This window comes from Anopheles ziemanni, chromosome 2 (assembly GCF_943734765.1).
Source record: "Anopheles ziemanni chromosome 2, idAnoZiCoDA_A2_x.2, whole genome shotgun sequence".
Classification (NCBI taxonomy): domain Eukaryota; kingdom Metazoa; phylum Arthropoda; class Insecta; order Diptera; family Culicidae; genus Anopheles; species Anopheles ziemanni.
This window is the reverse complement of record NC_080705.1, coordinates 27632247-27645792: the sequence shown is the minus strand read 5'-3', so window position 1 is coordinate 27645792 and position 13546 is coordinate 27632247. Positions and strand designations below refer to the sequence as shown.

Below are 13546 nucleotides of genomic sequence, written 5' to 3'. Positions count from 1 at the left end.
ATATGCAGCATTAGAAAACCCTTTGAAATGTGTTAATTAATAGTTTGTTAACTGCAATTTGTATCCAACCGATGAATGGTTTTTGAAGAAATTTTCTTAACGAACTGAACAAAAAGCAAGTTATAGGAAAACGAACGTACACTAATTTGCACTCGCAATAAAAAAGCAGAGAGTGTAAAAAAGATGATGAAAGGGAAGTTATGTTTCATTCCGACCACGCACGCACTTTACATTCGTCGTGACCTTGGTGGCCGAGTTTCCTAAAGTACCAACGAAAGGTATGCAGGAAAGTGAGGTACAAAACTTGAAGTCGCTAGCGTGCGCTCGATAAAAATAAATTCCTCACCACGACCACGCAACGATCGGCCAGTAAATCGCCATAATCGGTCGGAGCAGGAAAATCCTCGCCACGTAATACCCGGGTCGGGTGGAGCACGCGTCGTTTCGTGTGGCAAAACGCACGACGGGTTTCTATCTTGCTTGCAAGATCGATAAGATCTTCGAGAGCGGTGGCAAAAGAACTGTTGGACGATGGACGATGATGGGTTGTTTATCATCTCACGTTGCAGAAGGTAGCATCCAATGGCGGTAAAACAACCTGTTTTTCACCTACTCCTATCGTATCCTGCAAGTGTAGTTCAAAACGAAACTCTGTTTCACGCTGTGCTCTGGACGGCTTGGCGAAAGTGAAAATACACCTGGCGCTAGGGAGAGCAGTAGGCTGGAAAAAGGGAACAGAACGGGAAAAGGAAAAGTATCTATGTTAGTAGTGCTTGCGGCCAGCGGCTCTAGCTTATGTAAGCGTATGTGTGTCCGATGATCGATGACCGCACAGCTTCAATCTTCGAACGCAGCCGGCAAAACAACAAGCAGGCGACCGTACCCCGCAGCTGATTCGAGCCGTACTGAAGACTGGGGTGGTTGGGTGCACGGAAAAAATACCCCCACGCACTCTCCAAAGCAGAAGGGGGGGCTGGTGGTCACTCATGGAAAACTTTTTACATGCTTGTAAAGGGTGGGGACACCGAATCCTGAGCGACTTTTCCGCGATAAGCAACGCCTCTCATAGTTTCTCTTTGTTTCTCCCTTATGATCTCTCTCTGTCTCTCTCTCTCTCTCTCTCTCTCTCTGTATCGTGAGTGTCGGTTTGTTTTGATTTTGGGGGTTGTTTTCGCAGCGCGCGTGGGAAAGTTTGCCCTTGCGGGTATGCAACGGTTTGCGGTTGGTGAAATGTTTCAAACGATCTTTCTATTGGTGAAATATTTCATATACACTTTTTCGATTTAAGCTACAATGTTGCTGTAGGTTTTTGGTGATGCTCATGCCGCGGCAAAAGGTTGTGGGCTTCAAATATAAGCTGTAAAGTTATGGCTACATCGAATGGTTTTTAAATTGTCCTTAAAAGTCCCGCAAAAGAAAACTCACCGGATTTGTTTGGGTGCAATCGAAAGACCAGTTTCCAAGAATGCAGTCCATCAATCAGCTCACTCGTCAGTCGGGTCTCGAGCGACGGGTCAGTAAGTCAGTGCCGCGGTTCGACCGGACCGGCTTCTATATCATCTCACTTACGGTCGGCACTTACCCGCCGCCACGGATGAGATGTTGCAATAGATTAATTTGCTTTCGTTTAATGTGACTGTTATTATACATAATGTCTTTTGCCCATTCCATCCATCCATCTATCCGTCCATGCGCGGCGACCGAGTTATGATTAACGAACGCGACCGAGCCAACCTCAAAGCTCGAGACCCGGGTCGAAGATGGCGAAGATTACATTCGGTGCAAACCCCGACGGATTGTGCCACTCCTGGAGACCTTCAGCGTTATGTACGTAGCCAAATGGAGCTACCATACACACACACACTCATACACACGCATCCCTTCGACGTAGAACGTTTTGCAGAAATCAATCTTCGTAATTAACGTTTGCTTCCATGTGCAGCATACGCAACTTTGCTGAGTGCAAGCGTGCTAGGGCAACGCTATGTTTAATTATGTACTCTGTGATTTTGCTCCGCACGATGGCGAGAGGTGAGATTAGAAAATGCAACCCAGAGTCACGGGGAATGCGTTGCGTTTCAATGACGGATGCAATTTAATCGAAATGTTAATTAGCAATCACCTCTACGGGGTATTAGTATTGTGAAGCGCCGAACGATTTGTTGCAAACGGAACGGTAAAATGAATCGTAATCAAATTATATGTGTTCAAAATATATGAAAAAGTTTGAAAATCATGTAAAAAAGAGAAAGCCTTGGGTGAAAATTAATTTTCAAATATCCTCAACTAACCTTACTATTCTTCTTCGGTTCTTCAAATTATGATAAAGTGAAGCATAAACTGGTTGAAAGTTTTAAGTTGACACTTTGTTTTTCGTGTTGCAAACCATGTATCGCAATCATTTAGCATATGCCTCCTGTCGGGCTTCATTCGTTAAAAAAAAACGAGAAAGAAAAATATAAAATAAAGTAACCCATCATCGGCCACCCATTCGTTGGTATTTGCTTCGCAAAACACCATTTCGCACACCTGTGTCCGTGCAGCGCGCTCAATCTACCGATAATTGGTTTGATCTTTCAGATCAGCACTGCTCAATTATGTAACGTACTTTTTATCATCAAGAGCCGATCATCGTGAAAGAGATGTATGAAAACAGGCGATGATGGTAAAGAAAATTGTTGTCAAAGAAATGGAAAAATCAGAGTTGATGACTGATTTAAAATTGGGTTTTTTTATTTTATACACATAGTTTACATGCTGTTAAAGAAGTCTTTGTATATTTTTACGATGTCTCATTAATCGTGAATCGTGTGTTTTATCCTATTCTGGCTGACATATGTATAGGAATATTGTTCTTTATTTTTGTTGTACTTACATGTAAATCGTAAAATAGGGCGACCCAGCCAGGAACTGTTTCTCAGTCTTTTCCGCGCAGACCGATTTTACTTCAGTCCTTTTTCCCGAACGTTGCGCAATCTGGTTTCTTCTCGCGCTGATTTCAATCACTTACGCACCGTTTCAGAGCCTCGAACTCCTTGTTACATGTCTGAAGCATGCGCGGTACGGAAACCGTTTTTCGTTCGGTGAGCTACCGGTGAGACGGGGAGAAAACGTCCAACGTCCAGTTGGTAAAAGTACTCCAAATAGCTCAACGATTGTGGGGCAAGGCCTTTCTGTCCCGGTGCCGTATTTTGTTTTCGAGACAAACGGCACCAGCTGGAGCCGCCGGGAAACTGTTACCAGCAGGGAACCTTAACGTATGCTGGGTGGAGAACAAGGAAGCGTTTGAGAGAAAAATCAATAGAAAAAAATGTTTCTTTCAACAAAGTCCCATGCGCGAAGCTCTGGTTACCAATAAACGTTCGGCGTGAGGTTTGGGAGGAAATTTAACGAGTTTTGCATCATGACCTAACTCTTCACTTGCTCGGACGCGGGGACGTGGGTAAGTAGCCGTGCAAACGGTGCGCAAAAAGTGTTAGGGAATACGTACTCGATGCGATCTGACCGGCACTCGACTTGTAGCACTAAACTTGTTCTGTTGCATATTAGGTAATTCCACGGGTGTGGGTATTAAGTTTTACCCGCACGATCCTTACAGCCCGTACGTTTTGTGCTGCGTCCCGTCCGGGATTAGGCACGGGAGTAACATTTCAACTTCAATCAAAGGTTCACAGGATTGAGCGGCCATACGTCGATTGCATTGCAAACCGCCATTTGACGCACCGTTTTGCGCACTACCGCCACTCCGCGAATCGACGCCCCTTCTGACCGTATTCAAATCAGGCTGGCCCTCACCGTCGAACGTGATATGCATGCACCTGGACCGCGGCGTAAAAAGAATTTATGTAATCACACGCGCGCGCGCGCGCAAAAGTGAAAAAACGGAGCGCAACGCCCCACATTCAGCCAGAAACCGGGAGCCGAAGACCCCGTCGACCTAATAACGGGTTCCTGTGCTGATGGTTCGCGCAAGTCTCTTCAGTTTCGCCGCCCGATCAAGCGCGCTGCAAACAAAACGTTTACGCGTTCCGGCGTGTCGAAGTGTGTGATGGGCGCACGTAGCATACGCCCACCCTCCACTTTCCCCCCCGTGGTCGTGGGAAGTGACGGATTGGGTTCGATGGATTCGGGTTCAATCTGACAGAGCAAATATTGGTTAGCTGGTTAGATAAACCCGTAGCCGGTCACGCGTTAATCACTCCGGGTTGTGTGCTTTGGGGCGGATGGTGTCGATCGATATTATTTGATTGACATACTGGAATGTGTCGATCTCTGGACCCTTTTCCCACACTTTTCTCGTTGATGGATTTCATAATTATGGTAATAGACCTGGGGAGAAAAAGGATCACGCAAACAAAAGAAAGTAAGACATTTCGAATGCTTCGTTAAATCAAGAGATTGGTTTAGTTTTGTTGTGGGGAACAAAGAGAAATATGATTAATCTAAAACAATAGTCTTAATTAGTTTGGTGCCCTCCTGAGCGACGAACGCCCTTTGAAAATTAAGTGAAATTAAAAATTATTTGAAATGTATTTCATTGTTTTAAATCTTATTTGTCCGAAGAATGGGTTTTTAGAAAATATTTCGAAAGATCAAATTTCGTCGATTGATCAATGCCCCATACCGAAGTTGAGCAGTTGCACTGCTCATGCGAACCCAACGGATGCATATTCCCTTCCATCAACGTGCACGCGTTGCGAAACGGTGTGAATGGATCAAACATACCTATAAATAAGGCTAATCAACAATCAGCGCCACTGATGGGGCCGACCATCCGATCTTGGACCAGTTTGCGAAGTGGTGGTGTTAAATTATTATTTGCCGTCCTCCCGCCGCCCGCTGGCAATCGGGTAGCTGGGGCACGCAGCTGAAGCAATGTCACCACAAAGGCCTAATAGCGTTAGTAATCAAGCTGCTAATGGCGAGCGAATGGCGGGCAGAGACGGGTTGGTGATCCGATCCGACGGGAACGATCAATCGATCTGGCAACTGATTGAATCACATAGGCCGTCAATGCGCGACTGTTGTATTTTTCCCTCGCCACCCTTTTTTTTATCTCCATCTCCGTTGACGCACGATTGGGTGGAGTGTGTGTAGGATTAATGAAGACATAAGCATAGGAGTAAAAAACCCAAATGTGTGCCTGCTGCTAAAATTGAAGGCCAAAGTCGTTTGGGCTAATTTATCGGTCGCGAGCTCCATAAAAGTGGCATAAAGATGCTGATTCATGGCATGTTTGTGCACTGTGAAGAGGGAAATAAAATTGCTTAACCGAGAGAAAAAAGTAAAAGCATTCCGGGGAGAGAGGAAAATATTACCTTCGCCTAGCTTTCTTCTTTCCGTCTGTTTCTTTGAAAAGTTCGGGACTTCAACACCTGACATAAGTTACCGATACAGTTTTTCTTCTGCGCAGCTCAGTTCGGTCAAAGTCAACAGATGCAATCAACAGTGACAAGTGCAGACTGTTTTAGAAAAACTCCACCGGTACACACGGAAGGTCGAACCGTGGCGAACGCTGAGGAAGAAAATTGTGTGACCAATGCGAACCGAACCGGGGCGGGCGAGAGGCATGAAAATGGAACTAAATGGAGCTAATTTTCCATCGCAGTTAAATTGGTTCCTGCAGTTTTCTTTGCCTTCCGTTGTTGGTGTTTTATTTTTGTTCGTGAAGGTATGATGTCTCATTTTCCTCCCAGCCAACCGCGCAAAGGAAATCCACCGCTTGCCGCCACGCAGTTGGCCTTCCAATTATGAAGTGGCCGGTAAATTTTCTCATGCTCGTTTGCATCAACAAGCGGCGAACGCGTTCGGAGCTCGTTACCGGCGGAAGGGAAGGTACACATTACAACATCCTTCCGCTGGCGGGACCGGGACTGGAGCGTCGTTAAGTGGCGCTGGACGATTCGGCCTTGACCAAGGCAGTTGAATAAATATTCTAAACCTCGATCGACCCTTCAAACGCTCGACACTGGAATTAGCTGCGCATGAAATCGACCCTAGATGGCCCAGATATGTAATAATTGATCGCAATGCGGATCCGTCGTTCGTGCGCCGGGTGGGTAATTAAAACAGGATGCTGGTCCGAGGTTCTAGGTGGGAGGCACTGGGCCGGGTAATGCACGTTCTTAGACGTACGCTCGTGCTCGTGGCGGTCCGGTTTCTGGAGGCCTCGAGTCTAAACGGAGCCGTGCGGCCGCTGAAGGCCAGACCCGGATGGATGAAAGTAAAAGTTGACCTAGCAAATGTTTTCCTGGTGCGGAGTGTAACACTTGTGTAACAGGGTGAGAGGAGGCGATGGAGCGAAGTGGATGCTACGAGTGTGGACCAGACCCGGTTAGATTTAGATGCCGATAGTCCCGATGGGAGGTGCTGGCGTCGTGCATTAATATTAATGAGGCACAATAAAACAATGACCGATCGGTTAAAGTATCCGTTGAGTGAAGATCGAAGTCTCATTGCAGGTGAATAAAATCACGAACAGCTCATGAAACAATGTTGTGGACGAATGTTTAAAAAACATGAGTGCAGCATTACAAGTAATACTATTTCATCACACAATAACAAGGACTATCGATTTTCAGCATCTAAAAATAATTTTAAGAAAATTAAAAGGATTTAAAACAGATCTACTTCTTCTCTGAAGTTTGGAGTTTTAAATATTTTAATTTAGTTTTCAGTTTCTTTCGTGACTTCACTCCCAATGTTAGTATTTCAAATCAACGAAATGGAATCAAAATAATGGCTAACAGATACACTTTCTTCAATACACATAGATTTTACATTATAATTTATCAATGAATAATAAAAGGATAAATTTGTGCCGTAAAATGTCGGTGTATTGCTGAATTAATGGTATAAAGTTTTTGCCAACTGTAAAATATGGACAAATTCTAAAATGATGATTGTCTACATTGTCAAACAAATTGTTTTCATTATTTGTATCTGAATTCTAAAGTTATGCAGCAATTAAATAATTTAATTGTAAAAAATTGTGTTTCATTTTTACCAGCTGTAAAGTATAGTTAAATTGTAAAATGATAGTTGTCTTCATAGCCAATCAAATATTAGATCTGTATTCTAAAGTTAAGAGGCAATAAAATAAATTTTAGTTCTTATAATTTTTTGTACAAATATCATGCTTCGATGCGTAATACAAACAATCTTACCAAAAACAACCTGTTTATCAGCCATTTAGCCGATTAACGATCACTTTCATCGCTAATTATACCCATTTTTACCATCTCCGAAAGTGATCGAATATGGCTTCTCTCTCACGCTGGATTGTGCGCTCGCAAACCATCTACCAAAAAAAAACGCTCCAGCAAACCAATAAAGATTATGCCATGTAATTTACCATTGAGAAACCCTCTCATTTCGGCTCCAACTGCCAAAACAACAATGAACACCTCGCGCCGGTGGGAAAACGGGGCGGAAAATGATGGTTGCTGCAGCGAAGAAGAAAGAAGGCAAGTAATGGCAAGTAGCCCACCACAGGCTCCCAAATCTACCACTTGACCTTTAAGTGTTGGGCTGTTTTACACCGCCAGCATTAGCGCCGCCGGAGTCAGCGTGAAGAACGATGCCAGGTGTGAGGTGCCGGGGGGCAACCATTACCGCATCTTCGCACGTGCCGCAAGCAAAACGATCGTACAATTGCTCTCGATCGGCCCGTCGGCCGAGATCGGCGGCCACAAACGGTTACGATGGGTGAGATCTTTTCCCGGGTTTTCTTCTTCTGCCCGTCCCGGCGTTGCACGGGAAAAGTCAGTGCACCCCGGCGGACCGCGACGAGATCTTTGTTTGACTGGTGGAATGCGCATACCGATGGAGCCGATCTTACGCGAGCCTTACGAAGGCTCTGCTGGCCGGGTGCCAGCATAGTTCTGCTTCGTGCAGACGCTGGGAAGATGCGCACCGTTCTGGCGCGTGAGGCAAACATTCCACAACGCTGCAACGGGATGGGAACGAGCCGCGCACGATCGCGCAGACGTAAATATCAGTCAGTCGGTCGATCGGTCGGTCGGTGTGTCGGTTATGCATGTGTGCGATGCACAATGGTTATGCAAGACTCGCTGGGGCTTCTCAAACAACTTGAGTGGAAAGCAAAATCAGCATAAGCCCGTCAGCGGCGGGCAGGCAATTTTCAGAACGACCGCATGTGTCACTGAGCCCCACGGAGACTGCAACAAGCGGGAAGCGACGAACCCACCCTGCAGGCCGTATTTGGAGAGGAGGCTTGTAACGAATGTACCTGCCGAGCCCATATTTTCCAAGCTTCCTTTCTGTCTTTTTTTTTTTGGTGATGGTTTTCTTTCGCTTTTTTCCGGCTCCATTCACCATGTACGTTCTTTACCGTGCGGTGCATGATTTACGGCGAAGTTTACGACCGTTTCATCTGTCATTCTAGCCCTTGAACGGTCAGTTTGCGCCGCCGGCCAGCTTGACGGTTGACCTGGGGATGGTTAGAAAATTATTCTGGGAAAATCCTTGAACACCGTGACCCTTTGAAGAGAGAGGTAAGAACAATGGGTTTGGCTTTCGGTGACGGTTTTTGCCCCCACGCTTGAACCATCTGCCATTTCCTATTGCCCCAGCGTGTGCTCACAAATGTTCTAGAACGGGTTGGTTTGTTTTTTTGTACAACATCTTTGATTCGTTTATTTTTCGTCTTATTTACAATAAAATATAAAATAATAAAAAAAAAGTACATCGTGCCCGTTCACGAGACCGGAGAAGTCCAATTGCTGACACGGCACGGCACACTTTTCGGTTTGTCCGCAAACAGTAACCTTTTTCACTGGCCCTTGTTGGAAGCCTGAGGATCGAGATGTGCATTCGTCTAAAACATTATTTTTAGGTTATGTTTTTTGGCTATTTTTTCACAAAAATGTCAAAAAATCATCCTCTTCTTTGCTTGTTGCTCCTATGAGCTACGAAAATGGTTCAAATCGATTTTCGTCACCGTACCTCGTCTAATCCTCAGCGCGTTTCGAGGGAAAGAGATTGGCTTGCGGACAAAACAGGAAGCGTTCCGTGCCGCCCAAAAGGAGAAGCGGAACCGGACGGTCGTGAAGGAGGTTTGTTTTTTAGTTTCCGGTGCGTCGAAGCGTTTACGTACAGCACGAGTGTAAGGTAAACAAATGACATTGATTAAAGGATAGGGCAGTGCTTGCACGTTAACATTATCACATCGGTGCACAATGGTCGACCGTAGAGTACGATTTTAGAGTGTATGTTGGTTCGTGTGTGTGTGTGTAGGTGAGATAGGATAGACATCCTTTTGCGATGAGTATGAGTAGTTGAGATTAGCTTTTCGAAGTGTGTGGGTTTCAACGTGATAAGTTGATGTGTCGATGGTGATAATAGCTATTACGACGAGCGATCAACCAGAGACGGTCGTTGCTCGGTGCTCCTTAAAACCTGTACTGGTGCAATCGAGACGTCGGGAGACTTCTCCCGCTACAAATCCTTCACCTTCATTCTCCGCTTAGTGGTGGTAACTGTAGTCGTGTCCGTAGCCGCTGAAGCTAGTGTAGCTCACATCGTGATGATGGTGGTGCGGCTCGTGCAGATGCTCCAAATGGTGGTGGTGATGGTCGTGGTGCACTGGCACTGGCACGGCAACCGGAACCTTTACCGGCACCGGGACGGGCTTCTCGACCGGGATGTGCTTCTCCACCGTGACCGGATAGGGACGATCGATCGGGACCTTCACGGGGTACGGGACTGGCTTCTCGACGGTGTACGGGATGTGCTTCTCGACGTAGTATGGCTTCGGGACGGGCACCTTGACCGGGTACGGGACGGGCTTCTCCACCGGAACCGGGTAGGGACGGTCGACCGGGACCTTCACCTCATACGGGACTGGCTTCTCGACGGTGTACGGGACGGGTTTCTCCACCTCGACGGGATACGGAGCGGGGACGTGCACGGGGTAGGGCCGATCGACTGGGACCTTCACCGGGACGGGCACCTTCCGCTCGACGGTGTACGGCACCGGGACGGGGACCTCCACCTTCACCGGGACCGGCACATGCTTGGTCACTTCGTAGGGCTGCGGGACGGGCACCTTGACGGGGTACGGCACATGCTTGGTCACCTCGTACGGCTGCGGCACGAACACCTTCACCGGGTAGGGTCGATCGACCGGAACGTGCACCGGGTACGGGACCTTCTTCTCCACCGGGTACGGAGCGGGCACATGGACCGGCACCTTCACGTACTCCTTGACGTGCACCGGGACGTGCTTGACGACCTCGTAGGGCTGCGGAACCGGCACCTTCACCGGGTATGGCACATGCTTCTCGACGGTGTACGGGACGTGCTTCTCCACCGTGTACGGCACCGGGACTCCCTTGACCAGCGTCACCGTCTTGGTGACGTCGGTGTGCCCACCGAGGTAGTAGCTGTGATGGCCGTAGTGATGGTCGTGCGCCGCATGGTACGCACCACCGACGTGCCCACCGCCCCCGATGTAGCCCACGTCGAGCCCGTTAATGCCGTACCCGTAGCCCAGGCTCAGCAGGCCGCGTTTGTCCAGCTTCTTCTCCAGCGGGACGGCCGCCTTGTCGGTGGCCTCGGACTTCTTCTGCTCTGATTCGGCATTGGCCGAAACCAGCAAAAGTGCCGACAGACAGATCTGCACGGAGGGAAAAGAGAGAGAGAGAGAGAGTGTGCGGAAAACCAGCATGCCGGAAATGAGTGGAACGGTTGTACGCGGAAATGGCGCTGGAGGTCCTTCAAACGCTGCGTGCGAGAAAGTTCTGAGCAGTCGAGGGCATAGTGTTCGAACAGAAGAGTAGACGATCATGTTTGCAGAAAGGAAACTATTACTGTAAACGACTTCTTTAAAGCCTTAAAAGTTTCGCCTCAAACAAGCGTTGGAGCGTTCTTGGATTTTGAAACCAATTTGAAATTCAAAATTATTCGTCGTACTACTCTTCGAATAGTATTTTTCTAAAGTTGTGTATTGAAATTAAAAACCGAAACACTTTTTAGCTTATTTAGGAATCGATGAACTCCTAGTCTTAATAGACGAAATATCGTTCGCTTGACAACTGTCTATTCCTTCAATCAAATTTTCCACTGTATAAAGCAAAGGATGGCCGAAAACTTTTACTATTTCTTGGAACCAGAACTACTAAAGTATCTCTGCACATTAGTCCAGTCACCGCAAGGATCTTTTCACTGCCACTAAACAACTGCTCAGGACTCCGTATCACACCCAACACCTGCCAACGAAACACACACACACACACACACACACACACGCAAATGACTACTGTACTCACAAAAAACTTCATTGCGACTCAGCGACGACTGGCTAGCGAAACCACGGTGCGCAACTGTGCGGTTCCAGACACTGAACTGGATGCTGATTTGTGCTAAGTTGGCGCTTTTATACTACTTAAAAGTACGAAATTCACCATCGATCCCATTCTGCGGCGGCCACGGTCCTCCCCGCCGCCGTCGTGGCGAACGAGAGTGAGTTTGGTTTGTGTTTCCATCTCGCTCCGGCGCGCGCTCTCGAGGACCGTGTTGTACGCACGTCGTCTCCCGCCATCGCCGAGATCGCGGGATCGCGCATTCGCCCCGCCATTCGAAATCGAAAGGGAGTGAAACCGACTCGCTGCAGAAAACCAGCCCGCCACGGTGAGTGTCGCGCCACTAAGAAGGGATGCGATCGTGCTTGGGGTAGGTCACTCTTGCATGCCGGGCACTCAGGGGGTTGAATTCACCCAACCCCAACGGGCGATCTTCGGTATTCCGAAGTGGTTTGGTCTGCGGAAGGCTCGATCGGTCCCTGAAAAAGATCACCCCAAGAAGTCGAGGGAAATGAGGGTGAGGTGGAAAACAGTTCCCGTCCCCCCCCTTTTTCAACCCAGTTGTCTACTAAGTGAAGTTGTAGTACATCTATTTTGAGTGACATTGTCTAGCGTTGCATCTAGAGCTCACCTTCAGCAAAGGGAGACGACACGACAAAATGGTCCGGTCGAGACCCTTTCCGGTGGAAAAGTGCTGTTTGGGGGTTTGAAGTTTTATTTTTCTTCCATACTAATCACTCAATCTCCCTTCGGTTTGGGTTCCTTTCCTGGCGCTGGTGGAATTGTTAATGGATAAAAACATGACAGTCTGCGTGTGCAGAACATAAATAGGATTGATTTTCCTTACCTTTTTCCCCCTGGTGGTGTCATTGTTTCATACTTTTGCCTGCCACCCACCGAAAAGCCTTGAATTAAAAGTCTACAAACCATACCGCACGACCGGCTTCGTGGGTAAACTACAAGCGGTGACTTAGTTAATTGAACTCGCCCTGTTGCACTCCGGAAGGCGACCTCCAGACCACGAAGGCGTTGGTTTAAGTTTTTCCCTCCGCGTTTTCTCATCGCGATCGCGCTCGAGCACGCTCGTGGGAATTTTGACAGAACGGTTCGGCGATTGCAAGAACGGATCAGATTTATTCTGTCTTTCGGATGCAATTTTCATTTCATTTTTCATTGCGTGAGAGGAAGTTGTACTTCCGCTAGAAAAGAAACACAATCTGGGCCAAGCCTTTGTAAGAGCAACACGTTTGAATCCGTGCGAGTTTATTTTCCTTCGAGTGGTAACTTTAATTGGAAGAGTGTTTGTTTGGCACACAAAAAGCCAGCCCTTAAGTTGCACCCTTTTCCGAAACCTTGGCCTAAAGGTCGCACGCCGATCGATGAAGAAATTGACTTTACAGTAAGTGCGTACCAATTTCACGCGTCATTTCCTTCCGCGCCCGCTTGAGGGGTTTAGTTTCGCGATTTTCGGCGACAAAGTGTACCTTGCGCGGTGAAGGATGTTGACGCGTTGGCTCACAATTAGGCTTGCTGACAGGCGACAATTAGCTCCAAAATGCGCGCGAGCGAGCGAGCGAAACATGAAGGTCTTGTTTTGACGGTTGATTAAAATCTCCAGCGCGTTTTACAAAATGGCCCCCTGCAAGGCCGGTGCAGTGAGAAGATTCGTGGTGGTGATCTTTGTGTTCGATCAATTTGTGACAAGTTCTGGGTAAATCATCTCTTAAAATACCACACTTATTGTGACGAACTTTTATGCTCCTTAAAACCGTGGACGTATTTGATCTTTTTCTCATGTTGTTTCAAACTGAGACCATATTTTCTCGAAAACTGGAACCATTTCACACTGCCTCAGCGAAACAGAAAACAATAGATAAATAAAACGGCGTGTACTTTCCCAGCCTTCTTCCTGAGATGATTTGATAACTATCTTTGTCACCTTTGCTCATAAATTCACAGCACTAAATGGGGCTGCTGTCATTTTCTCCTGCTCGCCCTCAGTTAATCATCATTCAATAAGCTCCACATTCCATTCCATATCCCGAGCGACCATCCAAGGTCGCGTGTGAAGAAAAGGTGCCCTTGAAGTTGTGCGTTGCATTTTTCCGAAGAGCCTCTCTGTCTGACTGAGCGTCGGTCACTCTTGGTCTGAACGTGAACGTGAAGCTCATCACCGGCCAGCATAAATCATGCATCACGTTCTTCTGCAGCTCCGGTCCATT

The 13546-nt window shown here is 47.3% G+C and overlaps 2 protein-coding genes across 2 annotated transcripts in view; one reads left to right on the top strand and one right to left on the bottom strand.

Moving 5' to 3' along the window:
* LOC131294594 (angiotensin-converting enzyme) overlaps positions 1–13546 on the top strand; it is a 61248-nt gene that overhangs the window by 32784 nt on the left and 14918 nt on the right. The window lies entirely within an intron of this gene.
* Positions 9488–11303, bottom strand: LOC131294605 (BCL-6 corepressor-like protein 1). The gene is made up of 2 exons (XM_058322654.1): positions 11292–11303; positions 9488–10639 (listed from the first exon to the last, which is right to left on the bottom strand). Exons 1-2 carry the CDS (start codon positions 11301–11303, stop codon positions 9488–9490), a joined length of 1164 nt encoding a protein of 387 aa, XP_058178637.1.